General features: G+C 47.4%; 1 protein-coding gene across 1 annotated transcript in view; it reads right to left on the bottom strand.

Annotated features, from left to right (window-relative positions):
• Positions 1 to 18361, bottom strand: part of TMCO4 (transmembrane and coiled-coil domains 4) — a 77179-nt gene that overhangs the window by 1472 nt on the left and 57346 nt on the right. The window contains exons 14-15 of the mRNA XM_049772163.1: positions 8817 to 8934; positions 5427 to 5544 (exon numbers count right to left, since the gene is read on the bottom strand). Coding sequence (XP_049628120.1) covers positions 5427 to 5544; positions 8817 to 8934 — 236 coding nt within the window. The remainder of the gene's footprint in view (positions 1 to 5426; positions 5545 to 8816; positions 8935 to 18361) is intronic.

Here is an 18361-nt window from a genome sequence, read left to right as displayed (position 1 = left end):
GACAGTGAACAAGGACTGAGTGAGACGGGTGAGTCCAGCCCTCTTCCAAGGTTCCAGGCTAAGCTCCTGGACCTCATTCTCTCCCCCAGCACCCCAGCCACCAACGCCCATTCTGACAACTCTCACGTCAAGTAGGTGGAAGCTTGGAGGCGCAAGACAGCTTTAGAATTTACCAAATAAAGACACAGCCAGTTTCTATGCAACATCTGAGGTGCTCCAGGGGCAGGAAGGAACCTCCTTGGAGGAAGTGGCAGTGGGGATTTCTGTTCTTCACCTGCTGTCAAGGCTCGACTCTGCACCAGCCATAGGCAAGTCTCCTTTCCCTTAGACTCCCATTGCCTCAATTGTAAAATGATCACTCTGGGATAAAAGTGATCACTCTGGGATAACAGAGTGGCTAGATTATGGGAATGTTATAAAGAATCCCTCAAGAAAATTCCCCAAATTGAAGACAGCTATGACACAGACTGGTGACTCAGAGCTATGACACAGACCACCTGGCACCTTCTAATTCATTCTCCCTCTTCTCTTTTATTTATAAGTGTCTATATAGAATATTCTCCAGACTCCTTTAAAGGAGACTCCTTTAAAAGTCTGACAACTTTTGGTCTGTGAGATAAAGCACAAGTGTCATGTGATAGTCATTGGACATCTCTTTTAAAGAAGGAGGTTTCTTCATTCCTCACTATTATCTCTTTCCAGCTGTGTGGAAATCGAATGTGATGGCCTGAACTACAGCAACCATTTTAGACCATGAGTTGGTCTACTAAGGGATGACATAACATCCTTGAACTATTATTCTGGACTTCTTGTTGTTGGTGGTGTTTTATGGCCAGACCTAGTGGTGCTTAGGGCTTATTCCTGGATCTGCATTCATTACTCCTGGTGGAGCTCAGGGGATCATATGAGATTCTGAGGCTTAAAACTGGATTAACTCCAAAGGTGGTTGGTTCGAATCCCGGTGTCCCATATGGTCCCCCATGCCTGCCAGGAGCGATTTCTGAGCAGACAGCCAGGAGTAACCCCTGAGCACCGCCGGGTGTGGCCCAAAAACAAAACAAAACAAAACAAAACAAAAAACTGGATTAACTTTGTTCAAGGCATCTATGTGCCTTACCTACTGTACTATCACAACAACCCCAGGTTCTGGACTTTTTGGGTTTGTTTTGGGGCCACTTCTGGCAATGCTTGCTCAGGGTCTGCTCCTGAATCTGATTAGGAGTCATTTCTGGTCGTACCGAGAGATCAATGAAGTTCCAGGAATTAAACCTGGGTCTTCAGCATGCAAGAAATGTGTTTCAGTCCACTGAACTCTCCTTCATTAAGAAAATGCTATCAGGGGCCAGCGTGGTGGTGCTAGAGGTAAGGTGCCTGCCTTGCCTACGCTAGCCTGGGATGAACCTAGGTTCTATCCCCCGGTGTCCCATATGGTCCCCCAAGCCAGGCGCAATTTCTGAGCTCATAGCCAGGAGTAACCCCTGAGCATCACTGGGTGTGGCCCAAAAACAAACAAACAAACAAACAAACAAAAAAAGAAAATGTTATCATTTTTTTAAAATGACATCATCATTCCTTGTGTGTTTCAGGTATTTCAGCCTCTGATATTTTTTGACTTGAATATTTTTGGGTGAGGACTCTCAAGCAGTGCTCACTGCAGTGCTCAGTAATTATTGAGAACACTCCCAGTAATCCTCAAATCTGCTGCACCAGCTATTCAATGCTGGTGCTCAGTTATAGGTGCTGCTTAGGTTCAGCAGGGCTAAGGGGCCACCAGACTCATCCGGGCAATATCTAGGGGACCATATGATATTAGGAACTGAACTCAGGGCCCTTGCATTCCAACCCTTTGAGCTCCCTTCCTAAGTCTAAGTCTTAACTCAAATAAGAACCAAGAGCTCAGAAGAGCCACTCTTTTCTTACTCAGAAAACAAAGGTGCCTTCATCTTTGTTGCTGGGCCATTTCAGTGAGTGAAATGTAAGGATATTTGGTGGGAGGCCACATCCAGAGGTGCTCAGGGCTTACTTCTGGATTTACACTCAAGAAATCACTCCTGGTATTGGGGGGACCAGATAGAATACTGGTGATTGAACCCAGGTTGACCAGGTGCAAAGTAAGTGCCCTATCTGCTCCTGTCCCCAGAAGTAGACTATGGAAACGACAACACCTGATATATAGCAGAGCATTAATACACTGTAGGAAATGAATTTACAAAATATGTTTCTTTGACCATGGTTGGCTGTTGATTGTCAATAAATAAACTGTATCCTTGAGGGGGGCTGGAGTGATACCACAGCAGGTAGGGCATTTGCCTTGCATGTGGCTGACTTAGGATAGACCTGGGTTTGATCCTCAGCATCCTATGTGGTCCCCCAAGCCTACCAGGAGCAATTATGAGCACAGGGCTAGGAATAACTCCTGAGTGATGCCGGGTGTGGCCCAAAAATAAAAAAAAAAGAAATTTTCCCCTCTAGAGGTAAATTAACTGTTCAATTTTCTACAGCTAGAAAGGGTCAGAGCTGGGACTTACCTCCAGTTTTGTTCTATTCATTGAAAATTAGAAAAGCAGAGCTTCAAAAAAATCATTCTAGGCTCCAGGGAGACAGCTCAAAGGATGAGTGTATATGCTTAGCAGGCTGGAGGCCCAGGTATGATTCCTGCACTGGGAAGAGTAGGGGAGCACTCACCTGTGTGGCCCAAGCCAAATTAACAACAAAAAAATTCATTCTGGGAAAGACCTGAGAGGGGTAGTGGTTTTATCCATGACACACAGCAGGTAAAGCTCAGGATGAGTGCTAGGCAAGAGGCGCTGTATAGAAGGCAGCCTGACTCAGGTGTGCCCCAAAGCTGGAGTCCATGTTCCCCCAGGCAGTCCCCCTGGATGCTTTGCATTAGCCCCAGGGACAAGCACAAGGGGGAATATTCCTTCCAGGCTAAACACAGAGCCTTTCATTTCATCAGAAGTCAGGCAAATGTGGGGAGCTGGGGAAGGGAGCTCTTAGGAAACAAGGTCTGTGTTTCCACTTGAAATGCCAGTCACACTGAGCCCTGAAATGGCTTCCCAAGAAGAAAAAGGGCAAACTTGTCCTACATATCTGCCACTTTGTTGTAAGCAGAGCTGGTCTGTGCTGAACTCGTTCCTTTCTCTACCCAGGCTCTTCAAGTGTTCACAAGGACATGCAGCCATGTGCACATGAGAGGCTAGGCAGAGCCTTGGGTTTTGGAGTGATTTAGCATCATCCCACCATTCCACACAGCAGTTGCCCTAACCTGAGGAGGATCAGGGTTCCAGGCTCAGTACTGTTTCCTGATTCCTATAAATTGGAAGTTCTTCTGAAGGCCTAAACCCCAGTGTCCCCATCACTATTGATTGAGGGAGCTATGATACCTACCCCACTGCAGGAGTCCAGGCTCCGCATTTGGTGTGAGCTCTGGACTTCATCTTAGGATTCTACTCCAGTTCCATATCCAGTCTGAAGCACTGAGTTTAAGGATGTTATCCAGTCAGTGATGCCTGCTGTATAGGGCTGGCTGGCTGGCTGACATCTACATCCCATCGATAAGCATATTTTTTGTTTGTTTGTTTTTGGTCACAACTGGCAACACTCAGGGATTACTCCTGGCTCTGAACTCAGAAATCGCTCCTGGCAGGCACAGAGACCATATGGGATGCCAGAATCCGAACCACCATCTGTCCTAAATCAGCTGCACGAAAGGCAAACACTCTACCACTGTGCTATCTCTCCAGCACCTATTCCTCCATATTTATACTTTCCCTTCCATTTGTTTCCTTAGAAAGTGGGTACAGGGTGGCAAGTTAGCTGGGCCAACTCAGGAGCCCATAATGGCAGTGGAATTCCAGCCAGTAGAAGCCCAGACCTATGAGGACAAATAATAACATCTTCCTTTTGCCACTTCATGTCCCTTCCCTCCTCTGGTCTTGGTCTCCACATCTGCACAGTGTGGGTCAGGACCTGAGCAGCTGCTTTGGGCAAAGGTCACACAGGCAAATCCGTTTGCCCATCTCTTAGCTAACTTCTAGAAAAGCTAAGGCCTTTACTTGGGCTCACAGAGGTTATCCTGGGGTTGGCTCACCAGTGGGCCCCTAGGGAAGGCAGGATCCATACCCACTTGCTGTTGCCCCAAGCCCAGCAGGGGAGAAGGATGGCAGGAAGGCAGCCCTTGACTTTTGCCTGCTCCATTCACCCCAGTGCGCCAGGCCATTCTCACTCTTGTGCCAGGCTTGGGCAAAGCCTGAGATTATAACCATTGGGTGGCTGGTGTCGGGGATGAGTCACAGAGGCCCTGCTCACGGGAGACCAACAAGGGAAGACACAGGAAGGCCTGTGCTCTGAGACAGACTAAGCATAACGTGTGAGGGCAACTTTCCTCACTGCAAGAATTTTCAAAGCAAGCAGGGGGGCCACACAGAGGCGGTGCTAATTGCTGCTAATTACTGCTTCTGGGACACTCCTAATGGGATAAAGAGCTATTATTAGGCAAGTGCTGGGAAGCTGCCACCTGAGAGGAGAGGAGAGCCGGAGGAAGTGAAAGCGCTGGTCCCAGAGGCAAGAACACAGAAGAGGCGGGAGAGGAGGGGAATCAGTGCGAGTGGCACACACACAGGCCTACTGTATGTCTATCTGTATGACCCTTCCAGGGAGGGGCTGCTCCAGTTTCATACATGAGGAAACTGAGGCCCACAGCCAACATCTGGTCATTACATGCAGAGAAGAAGTGATGAGGTGGGGTGGGGAAGAAAGTTTCCTTTCCTCAGTATTCCAAAGAGGGGCTGAAAGGCTCAGTGGGCTGGACAGGTCAGCCTGTAAGAGGCCTGGGTCAGGTTTGATTCTCAGCACCGATCACGGAACTCAGGATCTCAGCTCTCTGTCCCACTTCTCAGGGCTCCTGTTGTGGGCTAGACAGCACCCTGGCACCCATCCGTATGCTCCCAAGAAGATAGGGTCCAAACTAGTTGTTTGGAAATAGTGCTCTCTCTGGAGGGCCAACCAGTACGGGCTTTGTGATGGCTGTGTGACAGACGGTAACTAACCCCCAGCACCCCTGAGGCTTGTGAGGGTCTGAGTTATTGAGAATGAGGGTCCCAGATGAAGATGCAGTGCATCAAGCTGCAAAGAGTAGAGTGGCCACTCCAGCACCCCCTTATCCTTTCTCTATTACTGTGTGTGTGTAGTAGTAGTAGTAGTAGTAGTAGTAGTAGTAGTAGGAGTAGGAGGAGGAGGAGGAGGAGGAGGAGGAGGTAGGAGGAGGAGGAGGAGGAGGAGGAGGAAGAGGAAGAGGAGGAGTAAGAGGAGGTGGAGGACATGCTGGCTGGTGTCCCTGGGCACCCATGTCTTTTTTTGGCCTTGCAGGGATTAAGTATTTCCGTGCCTCTCATCCTCCCACCTCTGCAGGGCCTGACACTCACCACAGAGGACAGGTCCACATTCTCCACCCTTCGGTCCTGGAGCTGCACGGGCTGCAGGCCAGCCACTCGGAGCTGCACAGAAGACGTTCGGTACACAAAGCTCAGCAGCCAGTCACCCCTGTGGGAAGGGACAGGTGGGGGTGGTCAGCCCTGGAGGTGGATGGGCCTACCTGGCCCCAGAGGAAACCAAAGCCTTGATGGCACCTTTGGAGCATGGCGTGGGCATCTGCCAGGGCAGCAGTGAGGCCCAGGAGAGCTGTGCCTAGCTAGCAGAGGGTACCACTTTCTGGGACAGGAGGGGAGACAGCATGGTGGAAGACCCCTGGGGCCACCCCACATGTTCTGCAAGTCCTTGTCTGGGGAGAACCTTCAGACACCCCTAAGCCTTTGTGGTAGTTTTTTTCTTTTGTTTTTGGCCCACACCCAGTGACGCTCAGGGCTTACTCTTGGCTCTGCACTCTGGAATAATTCCTGGTGGGGCTCAAGGAACAATGTGGGGTGCTGGGGATTGAATCTGGGTTGGCCACATACAAGGCACACTGACCTATCTATTGTGCTATAGCTCTGGCTGCTCTGGGGCAGTTTCTTTGGGGTAGCAGTGTCACTGGGGACCAAGGATGAGACCCTGGGGACAGCTTCTTTTCAGGAAACTGCTTTGCCAGCAGCTAAACTGGAGGAATCAGAGTATTCTAGGTGCACAGACTTCAAATACTAATAATTGCTATTATTCCTGGGCACTGAGTGCCAGCCCTGCCCCTATATGATCTCACGTAATCCTGCTCTCTACAAGAGGGACTGGAGGGTACAATGTGGTTCAGAGTGGCCACTTTCACTGAGAGTGAAAGTCAGAAACAAGTTTTTGCCTGTAGACTGATGTCAAGGTTTTGCTCAATATTTTTCTGTTTATTTTTTCTGGTATTAAAAACTGTTGGTACTTGGGGGAAAAAAAAATCTAGTAACTAAAATCTCTTTTCTGTCTCCTCTACCAGTGTTTTGAAATTGTTGCGGTTACATTTCTCATGTCCTCCAGCTCTTCCTGTTCCCATAGATAGGCAGACAATAAACTTGGAGGAAATTTCTCCCACAAAAGGGGATCAGAATGCTTATTGTGGCACTTGCTTATTTTATTTTCTTGTATATTTTGAGGGGGTTTATTTTGTTGTATTTTTTTGGGGGGGTCACACCTGGCAGCGCTCAGGGGTTACTCTGGCTCCACGCTCAGAAAATGCTCCTGGCAGTCTGGGGGGGTGGGGGTATATGGGATGCTGGAATTCGAACCAATGACCTTCTGCATGACAGGCAAACACCTTATCTCCATGCTATCTCTCCGGCCCCTTTGTTATATTTTTTGAGGACATTCCTAGGAATGTCCTACTTTAAACTTTGTGCTGGTAGTGTTTGGGGAACCATATGGTACCAGGGATCAAACCCAGGTCTCCTATATACAAAGCATGTGTTAATATTTTTGAATTTTCTTACTTTTCTTCTTTCTTTCTTTCTTTCTTTCTTTCTTTCTTTCTTTCTTTCTTTCTTTCTTTCTTTCTTTCTTTCTTTCTTTCTTTCTTTCTTTCCTTCCTTCCTTCCTTCCTTCCTTCCTTCCTTCCTTCCTTCCTTCCTTCCTTCCTTCCTTCCTTCCTTCTTTCTTTCTTTCTTTCTTTCTTTCTTTCTTTCTTTCTTTCTTTCTTTCTTTCTCTCTCTCTCTTCCTTCCTTCCTTCCTTCCTTCCTTCCTTCCTTCCTTCCTTCCTTCCTTCCTTCCTTCCTTCCTTCCTTCTTTCTTTCTCTCTTCCTCTCTTTCCTTCCTTCCTTCCTTCCTTCCTTCCTTCCTTCCTTCCTTCCTTCCTTCCTTCCTTCCTCCTTCCTTCCTTCCTTCCTTCCTTCCTTCCTTCCTTCCTTCCTTCCTTCCTTCCTTCCTTCCTTCCTTCCTTCCTTTCTTTCTTTCTTTCTTTCTTTCTTTCTTTCTTTCTTTCTTTCTTTCTTTCTTTCTTTCTTTCTTTCCTTTTTTCTTTTTTGCCACACCAACAATACTCAGGATTACTCCTGACTCTGCACTCAAAAATCATTGCTGTTGAGGTAGGTTAAACCCAGATTGATTTAGAATGTTACTTTCCTGGTGGCACAGTTGGGAAACCTGATGCTTCTGTGGCAATGACTCCAAATACATGCCCCTTTTGCCAACAACTTTGGGATGTGTGTGAGTCTGCTATGCTTCAGTAATAATGAATAATGTTCTGGATTTTAGTGAGTCAACATGAGTTCTGTATCACAGGACACCAGCATTCCAGTGGGAGAGAGTGGAGCCAGGGTTGCAACTTGCTTTAGTCAGTTTGGGGCATGTGGCTCTCCATGAGTGTGTACTATGCTTGGGGAAAATTCTTTAGTTTCTGGTCTTCTTGGGTTCTGAGGTGGCAGTCAGTCTGTATCTGCTGACGGCATTGTTGCTGTCACCTGAGAGTGTCTGGCACATAGCTAGTGGCCCTTGTGAATGTGGGTGACGAATGCCCAAGGGCCCCCAAGAGATGGTGAGGAGTGCATCTGTGTCAGGAATAGCACTATGCAGGGCTTCACTAGCTGTAGACCAGGAGAGTTTCTGCTCTGATCCAGACTGACAGGGGTCCCTAGATCAGTGTCTGGTCCCTTGGTCTTGGAGAGCTAAAGGGCACCTTCTCAGGCCTGTCTCCAGTGATCACTATAGCAGCTTCCCAGGAAAAGCTTTTGGGACTGGACTTCTTGCCTGTCACATGTCTCCTCAGCTTCCACTTCTATCATCTTGCCCCGCCCCCAAACCTTGCTCAGAGAGGCTCAGTCTAATACCCCCAAGCCCCTTCCTGCACTTTGTGTAAGGAACAGAGATGCTGCTTTGCTGCCCTTCAAAATTGGCCTGTGAGAGGCCTGGGTTCAATCTCTGGTTTCACCCTGAGCATACAGCTGAGAGGAGACACTAGATACTTCTGGGTGTGGTGCCCTCCCTGTCTACTCCCCCCCCACCCCCAAATTAGGCTAAGCAGATGTAAAGGATACTTTGTGTGGCAGAGGCCTGGGTGGGTTGGACCCCTGAGGTCAGAGCAGGAACTGCTCTGAGTGCTGCTGGATGTGGCCTCCAAACCAAACCAAACCAAAAAACCAAAAGTGACCTTTCCTGCTATCTAGAGTCCAATCTGCTTTTTTTTTGGCCCTATGGTCCACTCTCCCTGAGACTTGGGTTACCAGCCTGAGTTCTGGTCAGCAGCTCTTAGACCTGCTACACTGACCATCAACGTTTGGAGTCAGCTGCTGCCAGCTCAGACCGCCCAAATGGGTGCTCGGAGAACCAGTGTCCTACCAGCCCCAGGGTCTCCAGGACAGGAGCTAGTTCTAGGCCCTATGGGTGTTCAGAGCAGGGCTCGAGGTACCTGCTGTAGCCATTGATGATCCTCCCAGACACCACCTTCCGGAAAGGCTCCCAGTACTTGGCTTCTCCCTCTACGGGGGCGCCCAGCAGGACCACGTCCTCGATGATGCCTTGGCAATCTGGTGAGAGAACAGGAAGGCTCAGTGGTTCCATCACAGCTGGCTCCAGAGGGGTGGGGTAAGGAAATGTTTTGAGAGTGGTCAAGGAGCTGGAAGAGACCACACAAGAGACACACATGCATACATAAATACATGGAGACACAATCATACACACAGATACACAAACACATAAAGACATTCACAGACATACACAGGCATACATACACATACATATAGAAACATACATAGACACATAGACACAGTCACAACATAGAGAAGCAGATTTACATAGACACACACTCACACAGAGTAGTGCAGACTTCATTGGCTGAGCCTGGCAAAGGCCCCTCTGGTGCCTGAACAAGTTTTGCCAAAAACCATGGTCCTGTTTCAGAATCATAATACACCAAAGAACATCTGCCAGATCCCACAGGGGGAAATCTGGTCCATTTCAAAACTCACAACAGCCCATGTTGTGTGTGTGTGTGTGTGTGTATGTGTGTGTGTTGTGTCCTCTCCCCAGACACTACTGTCTTCCTTCCACTGCAGGAGCTTTGGGGTCTGCATGGTGTGGTGGGAAGGTGAGAGGGCTGAGGGGATGGTGAAAGGGATGGGCCTCAAGGACAGCAAGGCACTCAGCAGCAGGGACCAAAAGGTGCAGAAATCTTGAAGCTGGGCTCTTCAAGTGAAGGTCGAGGGCTATTTGTCCCTTAAGTACAAAAACAGGGTAGGGCATTTCTCTCCTCTGGCTGCAGACTGGAAGTGTGCGATTTGCTGCTGTGCATGTGGACCACTGGAGCAGGAGCTATAGACCGATGAGAAGTGCACAGGCCACTCCTCTTGATCACTGTCCCCTGGACCTAACTGTAATTCTATTCTGTATTGCTGGTTGATCAAACATCTGTAATGCTCTGTCAAAGCTGACAGCTTACTCATAGCTGCATGACAGGACCCAGAGTTTTGGGGGAGATGTTTGGCATCCAATAGAGCCCCAAAGGAAAGACCAGGGAGCGGGCTGCACAGACTGGAATAAGTGTTTTCCATGTGGAGCCCCTGGTAGTTGATCTGAGAAGCAAGGGTGACTCAGTGCCTCTTGGTGAAGAGACTTGGTTCCAACCCCTTCCCTTGGCAGTCAAGTCTCAGCAGGGATGGTCTATGCCTCAGGTCACGCACAGGTAGTGAGGCTGAAGCTGGAGCCAGAGCTCAGTCTGTTAGGGTGCAAGATAAATCCCCATGGTTTGTGATATTACCCTATACACCATATCTCCAAACCCCAGGCAGGTGGGTCTGATGCAGGTAAGGTAGCTGCAAAGAATAAACCAAGCAATCAAGGAGTCAGTTTGCTTCTTATCTTGTGGTAACTTTGTCTGAGCCTGCCAAGCCAAAACTGCTCCTTCTTTATTATACCAATACTCATTCACCAAGAGGGGGAATTGAGATGGACTTTTACATATCAAAGGATAGGTTTTAAAGAAAAAGGAAGTTGGGGAAATGCCTTTGCTTTGGATGTCATCTTATCCTAGGGAGCTGCTGTGGTGGTCCCTGAGCCCTCTGGCATTTTCAGCAATGATACAAAACAGAGCTGGCATATGGTTTGTCACATTTTCCACAGTGCTGAGCTGCTGCTGACCCAGGGCCGTCCAGAGAGCTTAGGAATTCTCTAAGGTCCAGTTTCTCCACTCTCCCCTGACCCTGGCTCCATCACAACCTTTCCTTCCTTCCTGTGACTCCCCCATCATTCTAATGCTTGGATGCTTAGTCTTGTTCCAAGACTTGTCCCCATTTATGTAACTTGTACCTGTGGTCCCCTTGAAATATCCTTGGGGACTCACAAGAAGTACAAATGGCCCCTTTTCGAGAAATTCTGCTACTAGCCAGGCTTTGGTGCAGACACCTGGAGCGTGGGGGCCCCCATGTGTCGGGCAATGGTAGTACAGTATCTGTGATGCTCTCTCCTAAAACTGGGAAGAGCCTAGAAGCTGTAGCCTTGAACTGGATCCTGGAAGCTGTGACCTTGAACTGAAACCAGAAGTTGAACCTTACTCAATGATGCAACAAGTCCCATGGGGATGCCAGCTAGAAGTACAGTTATTCATCTCTGAATCTTTTTTTTTGTTTGTTTTTGTTTCTTTGGTCACATCCATCAGTGCTCATGGGTTGCTCCTGACTCTACGCTCAGAAATTGCTCCTGGCAGGCTTGGGGGACCATATGGGATGCCGGGACTCGAACCACCATCCTTCTGCATGCAATACCTCAATGCTATTTCTCCAGCCCAATTACCCATTTCTGAATCTTGGCTCGTCATGGGCTCTAGCCTTCCTCTTCCATGGGTTCATGTCTGAGCTCCTAGGGTTCTACCCCCAGCACCACACTATCCATACTCCACCTCCCCAGGGCATGGTTGGCTAGGTGATAGGAAGAAGGTGTAATAGATACCATAAAGGAAAAATAACGAAACAAATTGCCAAAACATTGGTCCAGAATCAGCTAGAAGGCTCCATCCAGCCTTCTGGGTGATGTGCAAGCCTTTAGCACACATGCTCTGCTCTCAAGGCATAAATTTTGTGTACAATTCCCCCCTTTTCAGGTGAACAAACAAAAGAACCAGCCAGTATTTAATATTTCAACAATAACTGGTATAAGAAGACCCATCTCTTTTTGCTGCAGAAACAGTTTGCGACATGAAATGATCTCTTATACTTTGTTTTTGGGCCATCTGGAGGTGCTCAGGGGTTACTCCTGGCTCTGCAGACAGAAATCACTCCTGGCAGGCTTGGGGATCATATGGGATGCTGGAGATTGAACTCAAGTTGGCCACGTGCAAGGTAAAACGTTCTACCCTCTGTGCTAGCCCCATTTCTTATCTTTGGGATATTAAGAAAAAACAAATATTGAGAGACAATGGAAACAGAGAGCATGAGAAATGGTATTCAGTAGAAACATGCCACTTTGTGGGAGGGGATTGGGAGATAGGACAAGGAAGGGGCAATGTCTCTGGTGGAAGGAAGCTTTCAACCCAGAGGAGAAGGTGGTGCTGAAAGGTGGTCAAGTGTTATGTATGACACACTGTCAGCAACAGTATTGTAAGACGCAGAGCCAGCAAAAACACTGCGAAGAACTGAGGGCTCAGACAATGCTTAGCATTGTTTTGAACAATAAAGTTGATTTTCTGTTTTATTTTTGTTTTAGGGTCACTCCCAGCTGTCTCAGGGGTTACTCCTGGCTTTGTGTTCAGGAATACTCCTTGTGGGGTTCACAGAATGCCAGAGATAGAACCCAGGTCATCTGCATGCAAAGCAAATAATACTTGGGGTCACTCCTGGTAGTGCTTGGAAACTCTATGGGGCCTTCATCCAGATGAACTACACATGAAAAGCACATTTCTCACCCCTTTGAGCCATCTCATCATCCTACAGCTATAACTTCCACAAATCCTTGAAAATTAACACTTTCCTGTCATTTGTTTTACTCTGTGTTGGCTTTTCTTGTGGTGTTTTGGGTACTGGCCAGCAATACTGCTAAGTGTGCCTATTGGGCGAGTAAACTATTGGCAAATACCTCCTCCCTTACTTTATTTTTCCTTTGTTTTTTTCTTGTGTGTGTGTGGGGGGGTGAGGATTGGCAGGGCCATACCTAATGGTGCTCAGGAGTTATTAGTTACTCCTGGCTCTGCACTCAGAAATCTCTCCTGGTGGGCTTGGGGGACCATATGTGATGCCAGAGACTGATCTCGGATTGTCTGCTTGCAAGACTAAGTCAAGTGCCTTATGTGCTGTAGTATTGGTTATTTTCTCATTTACTTATTTTATTTTTTGCTCTTTGGGCCACACCCTGTGACGCTCGGGGGTTACTCCTGGCTATGTACTCAGAAATCACTCCTGGCTCGGGGGGACTAAATGGGATGTGTGTGGGGGGGTCAAACCAAGGTTCATCCTAGGTCGGCCACATGCAAGTCAAATGCCCTACTGCTGTGCTATCACTCTGGCCCCTCAATTACTTATTTTAAACAAAAACAAACACTTTTTTTTTTCAGCACTGGGGATCCAATCTAATGTATGATACATGCAAAGAAGTGTTCTATCACTGAGCCACATCATTGGCCTTTGAGGGTGTGTGTGTTTTGGGCCACATTCAGCTGTGCTCAGGGATTACTCCTAAGTCTGTGGATCACTACTGAGGGTGCTGAGAGGACCATGCACAGTGCCAGATATCAAACCTGGGTCAACCCCCTGTATAAGGCAAGTGCCTTTACTTACTGCATTATCTCTCTGGCCCTTTTCAAGAAAAAAAAATTCAATTCTGGCATAATACTGGCCATCCGGCTCTTAAATATTTAGTTTGGCTGCATTAAGTTTGTTCACATTCAGGGGCCGGAGAGATAGCATGGAGATAAGGCATTTGCCTTTCATTCAGAAGGACGGTGGTTCAAATCCCGGCATCCCATATGGTCCCCTGTGCCTGCCAGGGGTGATTTCTGAGCGTAGAGCCAGGAGTAACTCCTGAGCGCTGCTGGGTGTGACCCCCCCCCAAAAAAAATTATGTTCACATTCTGTGTGATGAAGCTCTTTTTTTTTTTTATCAATCAGAATTTAGATAAATAAGGCTGGAGCTGGGGCTTAAGGGCAAAGTATGTGTCTTGTATGCACAAAACATGGTTCAATTCCAACATCACACACACATACATGCAAATCCAAAAACGAGGTAAATCAATTGATCTCTAGTCAGATCTAGTCAGATCTCTAATCTTACCTTGATTTCTTCTGTCCAGGTGAGATTCCTGGACAACTATGTCACTCTCAAAAGCTGAGAACAGGGTTCCAGAGAGATAGTATAGTGAATAGGGCATTTACCTTGCACGTGGCTAACCCAAGTTTGATCCCTGGATCTCATATGGTCATACCCAAACCCCACCAAAAGTGATCCCTGAGTACAGGGCCAATAACAAACCCTGAGCCCAGATAGGTATAGTCCAATTCCCCCTTCCATTCCACCCTCCAAAAAAGAAACAAGAATATATAGATTTTTACAAGCAGCAGCCTTCTGCTTATAGTTCTAGGTTTTGTGTTTGTTTTGTTTGTATTATGGGTCACACCCAGAGGTGCTCAGGGGTTACTCCTGGCTTTGCACCCAGAAATCGCTCCTAAAAGGCAGAGGATACCAGGATTTGAACCACCATCCATCCTGAATCGGCTGGATGCAAGGGAAACACCCTACCCCTGTGCTATCTCTCTGGCCCCCTCAGTTCTGGTCTTTAACATAATGTTTATACTGACTATGATTAAAAAAACAAAAACAACAACAAAAAAACCCCCACAGCTCTTTCAGTGAACCCTTTGGAGGATACTTCTGCATGCTTGGGGGTTCTTTGCCCCTAGATGCCTCAGCCAATCCCATCACCACCATTGACATTTTGCCTGTCCATTCAGTGAGCTTAAATTTCCCCCAGTTTTTGGGCCACACATGGGTGAGGGGAATGCTGAGAGTTTACTCCTGGCTCTGCACTTAGGGATTACTTCTGGTGGAGATCAGGGGTCATATGGGATGCTGGGGATTGGAATCCCAATCTTGTCTGTGTGCAGACAAGCGCCCTACCCACTGTACTGTCTCTTCAATTCCCTTAGTGGGGTTTCCTAAAGCAAGATCTGCCTGGGTAAAACTTGCTGGGTGTTATTTTGCACCTTCCCAGAGTCATGCGAACATCTATCAAACAGGTCCAAAGGCAATGTCACACAGTCTACATGCCCATCACGCTGTCAATGAGATTCTCTTGATTGCCAAACACCAAAGGAGCTCAAGCTTGCAAAGCCAAAAAAAAATTTTTTTCTTCCTCTTGCCAGGGGGTCGGGTGTGCAGAGAGAGATAAGGTGGAAAGCAGAGGAGAAAATTATTTCCTGACTGCGAGACCAGAAAGCAGATTTTGCAGAAAATGATAGGAACTGCATCTAAAGCAAACAAAATTCATTCCAAAGACAGACAAACGAGGGGGGGGGGGAGAGAGATGATGAGAGAGAGAGAGAGAGAGAGAGAGAGAGAGAGAGAGAGAGAGAGAGAGAGAGAGAGAGAGAGAGAGAGAGAGAGAGAGAGGAATCCTGCAGACAGGGCCAGAGTAGGATTGGACAGTTTTCATTTTATCTTTTAGAGAAATGGAATTCACGCTGCACTGCACCACTTAAAGAAGCCTGTCTGGATGCAGCTAAAGGACTTGAAATAAATTCTTGTTTTTGTTTGCTTCTGAGCCCCAGTGATCTGAGCTTGGTCCCAGCTCAGGGGTTAAGGGTCAGTCCTTGCCAAATTCTCCAGGATGCTGGAGAATGAACCTGGGTCTCCTGCATGCCGAGGCTGTGCACAGCCTGCTAAGCAATTTCTCCAGGATGAATTCTTTAGGGAACAAGGAAGCTTTCATCTCCTTCCTAGATTCCCACCTCTTTAATTTTGCCCATTGCCAGCTCCAGGTGTTCTAAAAATTAATCTGCGAGCCAGCCTCCTCTCGATGTCATGGGGGGTGGGGGTGCTGGTGATGGGTAAAGGTAGTCTGTCAGGTGGATGAGGTTTCTAGGGATGGGGGGAATAAGTCCCACCCAATGTTGCATTGGAGCTGAGAGCTGGAGGAATCATCAGTTTTGCAATTCAACTGCATCTCGTGACAGCTCAGAAACCACTTCCAGCCAGTGCAGGTTTAGGGACTTGGGGTTAAAGGGGTGTCAAGGAAACTGCCTGAGCTTACTGGTAAACTCTAGCCTCGATTTTATCTTGGGCAGGAAGGAATGTCTGTCAAAGTTCACAGGTGCTGGGAATGAAACTGGAGAGGCTTCTCCTGAGAGCTATTTTAACCCCACAGCTCTGGAATTCTATTTCTTTTCTTTCTCATTTTCTTTATTTATAGGAGATCCATGCTCAGGGGATCCTGGGGCACTCCCAGTGAATGTCGGTCAACTGGATCATTTGGTTGATGCCTGGGCCTATAGATACAGTTATGTTAGAACTTCTCTTTCTGGATTGTGTTACTTTGGTGCCATACCTGGCAGTGCTCAGGGATCACACAGGGTTCAAGTGATCAAACTCGGGTCAGTCACATACAAGTCAAAAGCTCTGCCCACTATACTATTGCTCTGGCCTCATCATCAGAATCTTTTTGTTTGTTTGGTTTTTGTTTGTTTGTGTCATACCTGGCAGTGTTCAGGAGTTACTCCTGGCTCTACACTCAGAAATCGCCCCTGGCTGGCTCGGGGGACCATATAAAATGCCAGAATTCGAACCATGGTCCGCCCTGGTTTGGCTGTGTGCAAGGCAAATGCCCAACCACTGTACTATCTCTTTGGCCCCATCAGAAAGAATATTAACCCAAAATAGGTCTTCCAAAAATGATGACATCTTCCAAATCACAGATTAAAAAAACCAAACAATAGTGCACACACAGAGACAAACACAAACACACACACACACACATACACACACACACACACACACACACACACACACACTACCATGAGTAAAAATTCCAATTTGGCAGAACCAAGAGACACACTAGCAGACCACAATGCTAGTAGGTTGAAATTCTTAGAAGGTGCATATTCTGATTTATCTGTGCTCCAGGCTGAGGGTATGCAGCTTTTCATAATCTCAAGCAACATCTGCCAAACCAAGTAGGGGGAACAGATACCACTTAGTACAAGAAGAGAGGCATGTACAGACCATGACACACTTTCCCATCTGCTCACGAAGAACTGTGGCGCTCGGCCCACACCCTGGCTCAGGAACCCAATTTTCCCAAGAGAGAATGAATTTAAAACCAAATGGGGAGGAAGGCAGATGCTGGTGGAGAGCAGGCCATGAGCCAGCAGTGAATAAGCAGTTTCATGATGGCACTGCATGATCGCAAACGTCAGTCGAGGACTGAGCACACAAGAGAAACATAGCCATAAGGCCATCTTTGTTCCATCAGGTAGCGACTGGATGTATGGCTGACAGGCTTCAAATGCAGTGGTTACAAGTGGTTGTTTCTCAGGGGCCTACCTGAATGGGAAAGTCCTGTAAGAATTGTCCAGGCAGGGCTGATCCTGGCTCTCCCATGTGTTCCCTCAGCCAACAAGTGGGTAGGCTGAGGGCTGGCTGGGCTGACTTAGTGTAGTGTAGGATGCTTTGAACTCATGTGCATTTCCTTCTGAGGCTTGAAAATGGCCTGATGTCAGTTTTATTACCTTTCAGGGACTCATGCAAGATATAGGGCCATTCTAGGGGTGGAGAAAGACTCCACTTGTTGGAGGGAAGAGCTTCTGGGTCATATTGAAAAGGAGAAAAGTACAGGGAGGGGTGAGAACCAGGACCTTTTAAAAAAATTGTTTTTCAATCTGTGTATGCAGAATCACACAATAGCAGAGTTCTGAGAGCTTGGGTGCAACAAGCATGAAAGGAATCCAATTCTTATTTCTTGGTCTTTTGTAAAATAGGAAATTCTTTGTTGAATGTCAGAGGATCCCATTTCTGTGCTGAGTATCAAGAAACAAAACAAGGGAGTAAGAAGAGTCCCCAGAAGAGACAGAATCCACTAGTCTGAGGGAATGAGGGTGGATATGAGGGAAGGATGGATGTGAGGGTGGATGTCTTGGGGGTGATCTTAGAGGGATGAAGATACTTAAAAAACACATAGAGCAGCGGAAGATCTGGACCACTTTAGAAGTGATGAAGATGCAAAAAAAAAAAAAAAAAAGAAGAAGAATAAGAATAAGAATAAGAAGAAGTGGGGGCCGGAGAGATAGCATGGAGGTAAGGCGTTTGCCTTTCATGCAGGTCATGTCATCAGTTCGAATCCCGGCATCCCATATGGTTCCCTGTGCCTGCCAGGAGCAATTTCTGAGCATGGTGTCAGGAGTAACTCCTGAGCACTGCTGGGTGTGACCCAAAAAACCATACACACACAAAAAAAGAAGTGATGAAGATGCAATAACTTTGTACACAGAGATCATAACTGTTAACACTATAGTAACCACCTTATCTAAACTAGAATGGAAAAAGGAAAAAAAGAAATTTTGTGTGGTTGGGAAGGTACTCTGAGACCCGTGTTCAACCCTGGCATCACAGGTGACTAAAATGACAGTATTCTACAGAGAGCCAGAAAGCTATAAGCGTTATATATATAAAGCTACATACCTAGGGGTGCCCACTGGTACCTCCCTCTAGGAAGTATGCACCCTCCAAAATGTCCACAAGGTGGTGCTGTGGTGCCCACCAGTACTCCAGGGGCCCCAAGGGCTCTCCCCCTCTTCAACTAAGAAGCCTTCTGGAAGGTCATTAGGGTTAGAGAACTGGGAGACCACAGTGGGCTGACCAGACTCCAGAAACTCTACCTCTTGCTGGAGTTTTTGTGTCAGCTGGCCGTGGGACAGGGACCCCAGGCATGGACTGGCCTTTTAGTTGCAGTGTGGCCCAGGTGACTAGGTTAGCACAAGG

Source organism: Suncus etruscus, chromosome 4 (assembly GCF_024139225.1).
Source record: "Suncus etruscus isolate mSunEtr1 chromosome 4, mSunEtr1.pri.cur, whole genome shotgun sequence".
NCBI lineage: Eukaryota > Metazoa > Chordata > Mammalia > Eulipotyphla > Soricidae > Suncus > Suncus etruscus.
The sequence above is the reverse complement of the archived record's forward strand: the minus strand, read 5'-3'. Positions and strand labels throughout refer to the sequence as shown.